Source organism: Protopterus annectens, chromosome 6.part0, assembly GCF_019279795.1.
Source record: "Protopterus annectens isolate FY-2018-M chromosome 6.part0, PAN1.0, whole genome shotgun sequence".
In the NCBI taxonomy this organism is placed as follows: domain Eukaryota; kingdom Metazoa; phylum Chordata; order Ceratodontiformes; family Protopteridae; genus Protopterus; species Protopterus annectens.
In genome coordinates this window covers 1,160,133,377-1,160,147,486 of record NC_056737.1, presented here as the reverse complement: position 1 = coordinate 1,160,147,486, position 14,110 = coordinate 1,160,133,377, and the positions used below count along the sequence as shown (strand labels likewise).

General features: G+C 42.2%; 1 protein-coding gene across 1 annotated transcript in view; it reads left to right on the top strand.

Annotated features, from left to right (window-relative positions):
- Window positions 1–14,110, top strand: part of SLC4A10 (solute carrier family 4 member 10) — a 3,247,445-nt gene that overhangs the window by 2,831,669 nt on the left and 401,666 nt on the right. The window contains exon 20 of the mRNA XM_044074780.1: window positions 4,219–4,287. Within this exon, the coding sequence (XP_043930715.1) occupies window positions 4,219–4,287 (69 nt within the window). The remainder of the gene's footprint in view (window positions 1–4,218; window positions 4,288–14,110) is intronic.

Genomic DNA, 14,110 nt, shown 5'->3' with positions numbered 1-14,110 from the left:
TCCAAGGACTAACCCTGAGGGACTCCACTTGTGACTGGCATTTTTGTAGAGGTGGACTCCCCAATTCTAACTTCCTACGTCCTGTCTGTGAGTCAGTTGGCTATCCACTGGGTGACATATGAGTTTGTCCCTAACCTTCTAAGTTTCTCAACAATGCCTGAGTGGAGTATTGTGTCAAATGCCTTGACCAGGTCAAGGTAGGCAGGGTAAACCATTTTACCTCATCTATTGCTTTGGTGACCTTCTCAAAGAAGTCCACCAGGTTAAGTAGGCATGATCTTCTCTTGAAGAAACCAAACTGGGTTGGGTCCAGTGTCTGAAGGTTTACTATATCACTATTGGTCATTTACATAATAATTCTTTCCATGGTTTTACATATAAGACTAGTGAGACTTAAGGGTCTTTAGAGTCTATATTATAAAGCTGAACAACCAAAATGTCGACTTACGTTTTATCGACACCTAAATGTCGAAGCTGCACATCATCGAAACTCCAAATCACCAGTTTCTTTCCAACAGAAAGAAATCAGTAGGCCAACAGCGCACACCATATTAAAAGACACACTTTTAAGTGGGGGGGGCTTCACCACCCACACCTCCCAACATGGGGGCTGTACCCACCACCCCCTCCCTAACTAAATATACTAACTCTGAGATTGCACTACAGTCGGAAAAAGGGCAGATGTTGGCCGTTCGATGAAGTGCAGATTTGACACGTGTCGATGAAAGGTAAGTCGACATTTTGGTTGTTCAACTTTATAATATAGACCCGGTCTTTAGTTTCCAGGGTCAGTAGATGGCTCACCTTTAGGCAGTGGGATGACAGTTGTTGTTCTCTATTCATGTGACATGAAGCCTGTTTGGAGGCTATAGTTAAATAGCAATTCCGGAGGCCCTGATAGATCATGTTTCATGCTATTTAGAAGGCATCCTGGGATATTGTCTGGGCCCATTGATGCAGTGTTCTTGGCCTTAGAGAGCGCATTAAGAACCTGTTCCCTAGTGATAGCTGGGGGGAGTTATATTAGATGGTATTTCTTGAGGGAAGGTTGAGGAGGAGAGATGAGTAAAGCTGGAGCTGAATTTATCAGCCAGTAGGTATGGTATATCTTCTGGTTCAGTATAGATGGTTCCATTTACAATGAGCTCTGCACACAATTGTGTATTGCCTTTGAGGCTGCGGACATAGCTAAAGAATGCCTTGTGGTTGTCCTTGGCCTGGGAGGCCAGATTCACCTCAAATTTAGCAAAAACAAGCTTCCTTGGTGGATCACATTATATTTTTTCTGGGGTAGAGCATTGATCTCGATGGACCTTTCTCAGCCTCAGCCTGGGAGCAGTGTCTGGTTAAGTGATTTGCTCAGAGTCATACAAGTAGGCAGTGGAGGATGATGGAATCAAACCTTGCACCATTGGACCACATGAAAAAGCTCATTAAGAGCTCCTTAATCCCCTAAGCCAACATCTTTGGATCTTGGGCCAGATAGAAAGGATTTTCTGTCTATGGTGGAAACGTGATGATCAAATGAGACATACCCAGGTCTCTTATAATCTGTTTAAAATCGAGTATCCCTTCTATCATATGAGGTAAGAATAGCTTTTTTGCTGAATTGCTGCTGTGATGCACTTGTTTTGCATTTAGCTTCAGACTGTTTTCAGTACACCAGATATATGCATATTCCAGCCCTTTATGGAGTACTTTAATATGACAGGATGAGTGGATAACAGTGACCAGTTTGTGGTTATTAGCAACCATGGTCATTCAGTTTCAGTGATATTGGATTGGATGTCTGCAAAATAAAGCACCGTGATTGGTGTTACCTCAAGACAAAGTTTTTCATTAGCTGAACAATTGACTGAAATATCAACCAGTGAGCTCTTGATATTCAGAGAACAAATCACAGTGAAGTACATAGTTAGCAACAGGCACAAAAGGCTTAGCTCAGAAAGAAATGTCATCCCATGTATTGCACTGAACTGGAAGAGAATTTTTCACACCATAGCATGTGTTACTGCTGTGACAGTTGATCTTGCACTGGTATTAACAAGAAATGCATTTCCATTCACTTCATGATGTCTGTAGTAAACATACACTAACCTAGACATTCAAACTGAAATATAATCAAGGGGAATGTACTACCTCATCTGGGTTCATATACCATTGATCCTTAAGGAGAAATTCATCTGGACCAAGGTTTACTTTAGATTATAGATGTGTTTTATTAAAATAAAAATTACAAGATGCTTTTCTGTCAGTCTTCATAACTTGTACAGTGTAAGGCTCAGTGTGTTTGCATTATTTTACATTTTTTTCAGAGCCTCCATACTTTCTCCCCTATAAATCTGTTTTGGAACAGTCTTTGATAATTTTTATCAGTTAATATTGATGCCTGTTGTAGTCATTCTCTGTTTTTAAAGAAGCAGCGTATCTTGCACTTCAGAGAAGTCTGAACATGGACTACATTATTGCATATGCTAAGAAGGCAGAGGTCTCACTGTATGGCAAATATATTTTTGGGGTATTTGCACAGGATTGATCCTAATAATTCCTCTACCTGCATCCAATCAGACCAGTCATTCTATGATCATAGGGGCTGGGGACTCCCAGGCAGATAAGAGCTCTTCATCCAATTTGTTCCTGCTCACCTACTCTACTGCTGTGGGAGATGGGGACCCCTGACCAGGTGTGAACCTTATACCCCATTCATTCCTGCCTAGGAGCATCTGCTCACAGTGAGAATCAGGTGGTAGGTGGTGCACCAGCTTTGTCTGGCCAACAGAACAACCCTTCCTGTGCTGTGGTTCTTCTGAGATTTGCTGTAACTGCCCTCCAAGGGGAAGCATGCCATTGCACAGGCTCAAGAAAATTAAGCTCCACTGTGTGGACACCTAATGATCTCACTAGGTATCACCCATGCGGTGAGGTAGAGTTGTCCTTCCTCCCCATCCAGAGTGTGCAAACCAGCAGTCCCACTCAAGAAAGAGGGCCACTCAATTGACCTGGGTAACTGCAGACCAATCAGCCTCACTGCCTTCTCTGTAAGGAAGTGGAGCACGTCATTATGAACCTCATAAACAAGGACATGGGTAGTCTTCAAACCCTGAATCCTAGCCAAACTTGGTTTGTTAAAGCAGCTCCTACCTCTTAGATCAGATAGACATTTTTTTTCCAAACACCTTTACTGAATTATCATTTGTGACATAGGCAAACTTACATTTATATAAAAGTAATAAAACTATAATTAACATAACAGACATTTTACTACACATATATTGCTATGTATCATATAGCCTAAGCAACATTACATAAATTATTCAATTCCTTCCGTTTTTTATACAAGAAACATATTTATTAAACTATCAGTTTTGAACACGTCACTAAAGCATTAGACTTGGGTAAGTCAAATCACATGACATACCTGGACTTGGCCAAAGCCTTTGATTCCAGACTCAGGCATCATTGCTAAGCTAATCCAATGAAATGTAAGCTCCTGTATTACTCATTGAATAACAAGCTCATTGATAGGACCCAGTCTGTTAGTGCCTCAGGCACACTCACAACTGAAATAGGGATTACCAGAGGTGTCCCCCAGGGATTGGGTCTAGGACCATTCCTCTTTGGTATCTACTTATCTGGCAGTAAAGCAGACACCAAAGGTCTTTGTTTGACTAAGTTTGCATAATTTAGTTTATTAATGTTGTAAGGCTTATTCATTTATTGGCTGTAATGTAATTTTTAAATGGGTTGGGAGGGTGGCCTAATAGTTAAGGTGTTTGCCTTACAAACACAAGGTGCAGGGTTTGAATCTCACAAGGGATAATTGGCTAGGCTTAAAATGGCTCAGAAGGGCAGTTAGCTTAGTACTAATATATGAACCTATAATTACATTCCCTGTACTATTATCAACTGAATTACTATTTCTGTATGTATTAGTGTTTTTTATGCACATGCAATAAATGCAAAAATAAAAATGCACCAAAGCTTAAATCTCTGTGTGTAATATTGCCAAATCAAGTCTGTACATCAGAAAAATGGTGGGCAATTCTAATATATCAGCATTTTCAGAGTTTAAGTATAATTTGTTACAAATGTCACTGATTATTGCAGGAATGTTATATTCTTATTATCATGCTGAACTGTTTATCCAGCATGTTCAAACTGCACCCAAATACTGTTTTGCAGCATAATATTTAACAACTTTTTTCATTCACTTTTCAGTTTATTCCTATGCCAGTACTGTATGGTGTGTTTCTTTATATGGGTGCGTCATCATTAAAGGGCATTCAGGTACGTCTGTCTTTCCTTGTTAAGTAACAATGTTTGGTCTCTTAAATATAAATGAAAAGAGAGAAAGATGATGTCACCATGTATATTTTGAAAGGTAGTTGAATAAATTTAAGCATAATACTTATAAATGCATAGATTTCATAACAGTGAACATCAAACTGTAGGATTTTCTCTTAGATGTAATGTCTTCTAGAAGTCTAGCACGTGATAAAAATGAAAAGGTATGCAAGTCGTTGATACAACTGTAAAAATATTTGTGTCCATTGGACAAGTTGCTTTCAAGTATTTTGGCTGCAAACATGACACGGTTAATGGATGCTTCATTGGTTAGTTAACTGGGTGACTGTGAATGGCCAATCCTGTTTTTTTCCTGGGAGGATGCTTTCTATTTTTATATTACAGTGCCGGGGAGTTTGTGTTGGGCACATAAAATGCACTGCTGCATGTCAGCACATTTATACCTTCCCCTATATCCATCATCAACTTTTCCACAGTGTGAATAAAATTTGCATACATCATAGCTGTTTTATACCAAATACAAATAAATATGATTTCTTTGTAATTTAGCTGTAATATAGTGGGAATATTAGCACTAGAGAACTCAATTTCTTCCTCAAAATGAAGTTGCCATTTTCCAATTTTTCCCCTTTTCATAAAACTATTTAACAAGATATGTTCAAAATCACAGTGACTAAGCCTCATGTTTGCTGTTCTACATTAAAATCTACTTGATTAAAACAGGTGATCTGTATCTGCCTACTTATTCTTACAACCATCTTATATCTTGTCAGTCATGGTACATAATTAGGGTTGGAAATAATGGACAGCTTGGATAACCACATTGCCACAACAGTCAGGAAATCCTTCTATGTGGCACACCTCATCACTAAGGGTTTTTCATCCAGAAAAACAGAGGTCATTGTCCCACTGTACTCATCCTTTATTAGACGCATTATAGGGTATAACGCTCCATTTGGTATGTACCTCACAAGACATCTGCAACAGCTGGAAAGGCCTCAGAAATACCTCACTAAAAGAATCACAGGCCTAAAGCAGATGCCCTATGCTGATCATCTAAAAAAACTCCAGCTATACTCTGTGGCATATCATCTACTCAGAGGCAATCTCTGCTTAACATACAAGGCCATGTCAAACCCTGAGCTGTTGGACATGCTCCACTTAAAGAAATCCCAATCCCTCAGAGCAACACGCTCCAGGGATCTAAATGTTGTCATCACAATGAACAAAACATGCTGGAGGGATAGGGTCCCGACCCAGAGACTCCCCATACTCTGGAATAGACTGCCCATACTTGTCAAGCAGAGTGCCTCCTTGGCCCTCTTCAAAAGAAACCTTGACGATTGGATGGGAGATAGGAAATTCTCCCCGGGGATCACATCAGTTGCCCTGCTAGACAGGGGTCCAGGGAAGTAAATATTGTGGGAAGAAATATCCAGGGAATTGTTTGGCTAGGCTTGTATAGGCCCTAGGCTTGTATAGCATAGTACCAACCTATGAAGCTATGAACCTATGGCAGTATTTATAACCAATGGTATGCAGTAGATCCAGGCCAGTATGTGTTAAATCCATGCAGCAAGTCTATACCAATCAGAAAGATCAATACACAGTGCGGAAAGACCACTTATACATTCTTTCTGTGTTATATTAGCATAGTACTCCTTGTATGGAGTATGTATGCAAAGCACTGCCCTCCTGATTAGGTTCATAGGTTCATTGTTATATGCTAGGTTAATGACACCAAGGCGATTGTAAACTTAGCCATGCAACACAACCCAGTTGTGTCCCTATGTAGCATGGGCATTTATTAGGAAGGGATATGTTAGGAAGTTTCTAGAGGTTATGTGGGGGAGACAGTTTTTTTTGGGCATTACTGTCTGTCTCTATCTGTCAGAGGCACAGGGTCCATGACTGGAGTAAATTTCATAAACATTCATCAAGGTTACACTTAAACAGGGTTATGATTTTATACAGTTCAGACAGACAACAACACTGGAGTATTGGGTGCTATTTGTCAGGGTAACCTAAGATAGATGACTTCTTACCAACCAAGGGCGCGGTGGTCCTGAATCCAGTAATCTTCCCAGTCTTGGTAGCATACTGCTCAGCAAGAAAATCTCTATCACCAATGGAGTTCCCTATGGTGAACACACATTACTTCTTGTCACTTTGCCCCCACCTTGATTGTGAGTTGCCATGGATCAGAGTTCACATCAGATCCCATCATTATCATAATATGACTATGATGTCTGGTCTGCTCCCTTGCCTAATGGCTGTGATTGCTTTATGAGTCATAGAGAGGCATGACAATGGACCATAGACCAGTAGTGTAACACTGTTAACTACAGTACTGTATGACTTACCAAGGAGCTACACACAGCTCCATGGTAAGGCAGACTGCACTATACATACCTGCCTTACATCAGTGGGTTGTGCAGCACTGTCATGTCAGTAGGTTAGGGTTTGGCATAATGGTTATGGTGTTTACCTCACAGACAAGAGGTGCAGAGTTTGAGCCTTACCTAGGGAAATTGGCTTGGTTAAAAATGGCCTTCAAGGGCAGCTAGCCTAATACTTGCCTATGGTGAATGACAAAGCTCCCATAACACTCGAGCCTGTCAATCTAAGTACAGGAATACCCAGGGCATATTGAGGTACCAGAAGTTTCTATGCATAATTTACTAAAACTGAAAGGCTGTTGTACTCCACTGGTGAGTACCATGACTTAGATGAATCACTGTAGTCCCTGCCGTTCTACCAATTGATAATGGAAGTTGTTATTAAACCCTGCACATCTACTATTTATTAATCTGTTATGGTATACAACAACATAACATGTGTCTCAGCAGGTGTTTCTCCATACATACATACACACACACACACACACACACACACACACACACACACACACACAAATTACACAAACACACACATTTGTGGGCGCATACATACACAAACACATGTGCGTGTGCACGTGTGCACATAGACGCAATCATTGCATTGCAATTGAGATGCACTTTGTATACAAGAGACAGTTTTCATCTGAATCGTATTTGTTAACATTGTGCAGATTGACTACTGGAAATATAAATAGTCACTTACAGAACCTTTAACAATAAGCTTAGAGGTGAACATGTTTATATATTTGACATAACTTCTTCTTCTTTCATCTTTTCCCAGTTAGGGGTTGCCACAGCAGATCACCTGTCTGCTCATGACTGACAGTGGAGTTTTACGGTGTCAAGTTGCTAGCCTGACACCCAACCTTCCACAGAAGGCACACACATGCATGCATTCATGCCTAGGGCCAATTTAGTGTCCAATCCACCTACAGCATGTCTTTGGGAGAAAACTGGAGCACCTGAAGGAAACCCACATGACCACAGGGAGGACATGCAGACTCTGCACAAAAGGCACCCCAGCCAAGGATCGAACCGGAGAACCTCTTGCTGTGAGGTGGCAACACTAACCATTGCACCACCACAGCCACCCATATATATTTGATGCAACTATTAGCAACAATACACTCTGAATACAGAGAAAAGCTCCCTCCTAAGCTCTGATGTTGTGCTTGTTACAAACACTTAAAAGCTGGAGTTCGGATGTATCTTCTAGCGCAGATCAGCTACCTGGCATGTACAGTTACCTAAATTTCATTATTACCAGCATACAAACTTAGTTCCACTGCTAAATGACTTTTCTTTTCTGTATTTTTATAACTACTGTGTGATGTGATGGTAACTATAGTTTATTTCTAGGTAGTAACTGTAAAAGTTGCCTTACAGCCTATAAATATTATTTTTGTTAATATTCTGTAACAATCAGTGTATATATTACTTCTTAATTTCAATCTCTGCATTCATTCATCTATTCTAGTGTGATACCTCTATTGTTATTGTTTTGTGAGCTTTTCTCTTAGGGTCTAGTTTGTAAATAACCTTTGCCTAGTACAGGTGATGAATCACATACACTGAGTAATTTCAGTCATGTTCCTAGATTCATAGGTAAGTACTAGGCTAGCTGCCCTTGCTGACCATTTTAAGCCTGGCCAGTTTCCCTTTTTGTGCTCAAAATAACCTGTCCCATTTGGTTATAGACTGGCCTTACCCATCTCATGGTCAGTAATTATATATTACCCCATTGAGAAAAATGGGATCATACCACAAATAATTTGAGGGGATGCATGCATGAGGTAAAGCAATTAGAAGCTGCCTCTGTCCATTAGTAGTACAGGGGGCAGTCCTGGAGTAAATTTTCTGTTTCCCATCCACAAATCTAAGTTGCACTTGAAAATGAACAAGGATGAACTTTGATTTAGGAGGCTGGAGTGTCTGTTCCATAGCAGTGTTATCCTCTGCAAAATATATCTGTCCCTCCTAACCATTCTGTTGTTGATGCAGAAGAGGTTTAGATCCCTAAAGCAAGTATTTCTGATGCTATTTGGTTTGCTGATGTGCAGTAAATCCATCAGTAATTGACATCAGTAAAGTACCACCATCATATGTACTATTCATTTTTAAAGTATTTAGCTATATGACGGTCAGGAGTGACTGTTGTTGATTTGTGGGAGTTACTTGTTATGCTGGCACAATATTGGACTTTAGCTCACTTCCATAATTTAGATTTTATAACTACATTTATTAGATTCTGGTTCACCATCAGCTAACCATCTGGAACATTTGACAAAGTGATAGCAATCAGTTTTTAAATAATAATAGTGAGAACAAACAAGTTTGGTCAGGATGCCACACAATGTCTTCCTTTATGCTTTCTCTTCTATACATAGTAGCTATAAACCACCTTATTCCTCTTGCAGGTTGTGCTGAGTTTTAATTTGCTGCTGTTAAGCAGTAGTACAGATTACATACATTTACAAGAAAATGTTATTACTTTCCATTACTACATTTTGTAAGTTTTGTAAACAGGCCATTCAATACAGAACAAAGATCATTTGTTATTTGGTTTACTATAAGCACATTGTAGCACATACCAGTAAACAATTAACAAATAATCATTGCACTACCTAATCAAAGAGGATACAAAGTATCAAATTACTATGATAAACCATGGATTAGAACAAAAACAGATAACCCTTGAACTCTAGAGTCCAAGAAAAATATTTCATTATTATACATATCCTTTGCGAACCAGATTAGTCCCACAAAGCGGCATCTTTACAGTGGAGACCTGAGGTGGTATTTATACTACTAGCAGAAATGTATCCAGTGCACTAGGAGATTTCCCATTCTGTAAGGATAAAAATAAGGACAGGCACCTGCACCCTAGGAACTGAATCTGGAACTGGAGTATTAACTAAGGAAAGGCACCTGCACCCTAGGAATGGAATTTGGAACTGGAGCATTAAATAAGGACAGGCACCTGCACCCTAGGAACTGAATCTGGAACGGGAGCATTAAATAAGGACAGGCTCCTGCACCATAGGAATGGAATCTGGAACTGGAGCATTAAATAAGGACAGGCACCTGCACCCTAGGAATGGAATCTGGAACTGGAGCATTAAATAAGGACAGGCACCTGCACCCTAGGAACGGAATCTGGAACTGGAGCATTAAATAAGGACAGGCACCTGCACCCTAGGAAAGGAATCTGGAACTGGAGCATTAAATAAGGACAGGCACCTGCACCCTAGGAACAGAATCTGAAACTGGAGCATTAAATAAGGACAGGCACCTGCACCCTAGGAACAGAATTTGGAACTGGAGCATTAAATAAGGACAGGCACCTGCACCCTAGGAACGGAATCTGGAACTGGACCATTCAATAAGGACAGGCACTTGCACCCTAGGAATGGAATCTGGAACTGGACCATTAAATAAGGACAAGCACCTGCACCCTAGGAACGGAATCTGGAAATGGAGCATTAAATAAGGACAGGCACCTGCACCCTAGGAACGGAATCTGGAACTGGAGCATTAAATAAGGACAGGCACCTGCACCATAGGAAAGAAATCTAGAACTGGAGCATTAAATGAGGACAGGCACCTGTACCCTAGGAACTGAATCTGGAACTGGAGCATTCAATAAGGACAGGCACCTGCACCCTAGAAACAGAATCTGGAACTGGACCATTAAATAAGGACAGGCAACTTCACCCTAGGAACGGAATCTGGAACTGGAGCATTAAATAAGGACAGGCACCTGCACCCTAGGAGCGGAATCTGGAACTGGAACATTAAATAAGGACAGGCACCTGCACCCTAGGAACGGAATCTGGAACTGGAGCATTAAATAAGGACAGGCACCTGCACCCTAGGAATGGAATTTGGAACTGGAGCATTAAATAAGGACAGGCACTTGCACCCTAGGAACGGAATCTGGAACTGGACCATTCAATAAGGACAGGCACCTGCACCCTAGGAACGGAATCTGGAACTGGAACATTAAATAAGGACAGGCAACTGCACCCTAAGAATGGAATCTGGAACGGGAGCATTAATTAAGGAGAAGCATCTGCACCCTAGGATTGGAATCTGGAACTGGAGCATTAAATAAGGACAGGCACCTGCACCATAGGAATGAAATCTGGAACTGGAGCATTAAATAAGGACAGGCACCTGCACCCTAGGAACGGAATCTGGAACTGGAGCATTAAATAAGGACAGGCACCTGCACCCTAGGAACGGAATCTGGAACTGGAGCATTAAATAAGGACAGGCACCTGCACCCTAGGAATGGAATCTGGAACTGGACCATTAAATAAGGACAGGCACCTGCACCCTAAGAACGGAATCTGGAACTGGAGCATTAAATAAGGACAGGCATCTGCACCCTAGGAATGGAATCTGGAACTGGACCATTAAATAAGGACAGGCACCGGCACCCTAGGAACGGAATCTGGAACTGGAGCATTAAATGAGGACAGGCATCTGCACCCTAGGAATGGAATCCGGAACTGGAGCATTAAATAAGGAAAGGCACCTGCACCCTAGGAACGGAATCTGGAACTGGACCATTAAATAAGGACAGGTACCTGCACCCTAGGAATTGAATCTGGAACTGGACCATTAAATAAGGACAGGCACCTTCACCCTAGGAATGGAATCTGGAACTGGAGCATTAAATAAGGACAGGCACCTGCACCCTAGGAATGAAATATGGAACTGGAGCATTAAATAAGGACAGGCACCTGCATCCTAGGAACGGAATTTGGAACTGGAGTATTAAATAAGGACAGGCACCTGCACCCTAGGAAAAGAATCTGGAATTGGAGCATTAAATAAGGACAGGCACCTGCACTCTAGGAATGGAATCTGGAACTGGAGCATTAAATAAGGACAGGCACCTGCACCCTAGGAACGGAATCTGGAACTGGAGCATTAAATAAGGACAGGCACCTGCACCCTAGGAACGGAATCTGGAACTGGAGCATTAAATAAGGACAGGCACCTGCACCCTAGGAACGGAATCTGGAACTGGACCATTAAATAAGGACAGGCATGTGCACCCTAGGAATGGAATCTGGAACTGGAGCATTAAATAAGGACAGGCACCTGCACCCTAGGAACGGAATCTGGAACTGGAGCATTAAATAAGGACAGGCACCTGCACCCTAGGAACGGAATCTGGAACTGGAGCATTAAATAAGGACAAGCACCTGCACCCTAGGAACAGCATCCGGAACTGGAGCATTAAATAAGGACAGGCACCTGCACCCTAGGAACAGAAATTGGAAATGGAGCATTAAATAAGGACAGGCACCTGCACCCTAGGAACGGAATCTGGAACTGGAGCATTAAATAAGGACAGGCACCTGCACCCTAGGAACGGAATCTGGAACTGGACCATTAAATAAGGACAGGCACCTGCACCCTAAGAACGGAATCTGGAACTGGAGCATTAAATAAGGACAGGCATCTGCACCCTAGGAATGGAATCTGGAACTGGAGCATTAAATAAGGACAGGCACCTGCACCATAGGAATGAAATCTGGAACTGGAGCATTAAATAAGGACAGGCACCTGTACCCTAGGAACTGAATCTGGAACTGGAGCATTAAATAAGGACAGGCACCTGCACCCTAGGAATGGAATTTGGAACTGGAGCATTAAATAAGGACAGGCACCTGCACCCTAGGAACAGAATCTGGAACGGGAGAATTAAATAAGGACAGGCACTTGCACCCTAGGAACAGAATCTGGAACTGGAGCATTAAATAAGGACAGGCACCTGCACCCTAGGAATGGAATCTGGAACTGGAGCATTAAATAAGGACAGGCACCTGCACCCTAGGAACGGAATCTGGAACTGGAGCATTAAATAAGGACAGGCACCTGCACCCTAGGAACGGAATCTGGAACTGGAGCATTAAATAAGGACAGGCACCTGCACCCTAGGAACGGAATCTGGAACTGGAGCATTAAATAAGGACAGGCACCTGCACCATAGGAACGGAATCTGGAACTGGAGCATTAAATAAGGACAGGCACCTGCACCCTAGGAATGACATCTGGAACTGGAGCATTAAATAAGGACAGGCACCTGCACCCTAGGAATAGAATCTGGAACTGGAGCATTAAATAAGGACAGGCACCTGCACCCTAAGAAATGAATCTGGAACAGGAGTATTAAATAAGGAAAGGCACCTGCACCCTAGGAACGGAATTTGGAACTGGAACATTAAATAAGGACAGGCACCTGCACTCTAGGAACAGAATCTGGAACTGGAGCATTAAATAAGGACAGGCACCTGCACCCTAGGAACGGAATCTGGAACTGGAGCATTAAATAAGGACAGGCACCTGCACCCTAGGAACAAAATCTGGAACTGGAGCATTAAATAAGGACAGGCACCTGCACCATAGGAACGGAATCTGGAACTGGAGCATTAAATAAGGACAGGCACCTGCACCCTAGGAATGACATCTGGAACTGGAGCATTAAATAAGGACAGGCACCTGCACCCTAGGAATGGAATCTGGAACTGGAGCATTAAATAAGGACAGGCACCTGCACCCTAGGAACTGAATCTGGAACTGGAGTATTAAATAAGGAAATGCACCTGCACCCTAGGAACCGAATTTGGAAGTGGAAAATTAAATAAGCAGGCACCTGCACCCTAGGAACGGAATCTGGAACTGTAGCATTAAATAAGGACAGGCTCCTGCACCCTAGGAACAGAATCTGGAACTGAAGCATTAAATCAGGACAGGCACCTGCACCCTAGGAATGGAATCTGGAAATGGAGCATTAAATAAGGACAGGCACCTGCACCCTAGGAATGGAATCTGGAACTGGAGCATTAAATAAGGACAGGCACCTGCACCCTAGGAACAGAATCTGGAACTGGAGCATTAAATAAGGACAGGCACCTGCACCCTAGGAACGGAATCTGGAACTGGAACATTAAATAAGGACAGGCACCTGCACCCTAGGAACAGAATCTGGAACTGGAGCATTAAATAAGGACAGGCACCTGCACCCTAGGAATGGAATCTGGAACTGGAGCATTAAATAAGGACAGGCACCTGCACCCTAGGAACGGAATCTGGAACTGGACCATTCAATAAGGACAGGCACCTGCACCCTAGGAACGGAATCTGGAACTGGACCATTAAATAAGGACAGGCAACTGCACCCTAAGAACGGAATCTGGAACTGGAGCATTAAATAAGGACAGGCATCTGCACCCTAGGAATGGAATCTGGAACTGGAGCATTAAATAAGGACAGGCACCTGCACCATAGGAATGAAATCTGGAACTGGAGCATTAAATAAGGACAGGCACCTGCACCCTAGGAACGGAATCTGGAACTGGAGCATTAAATAAGGACAGGCACCTGCACCC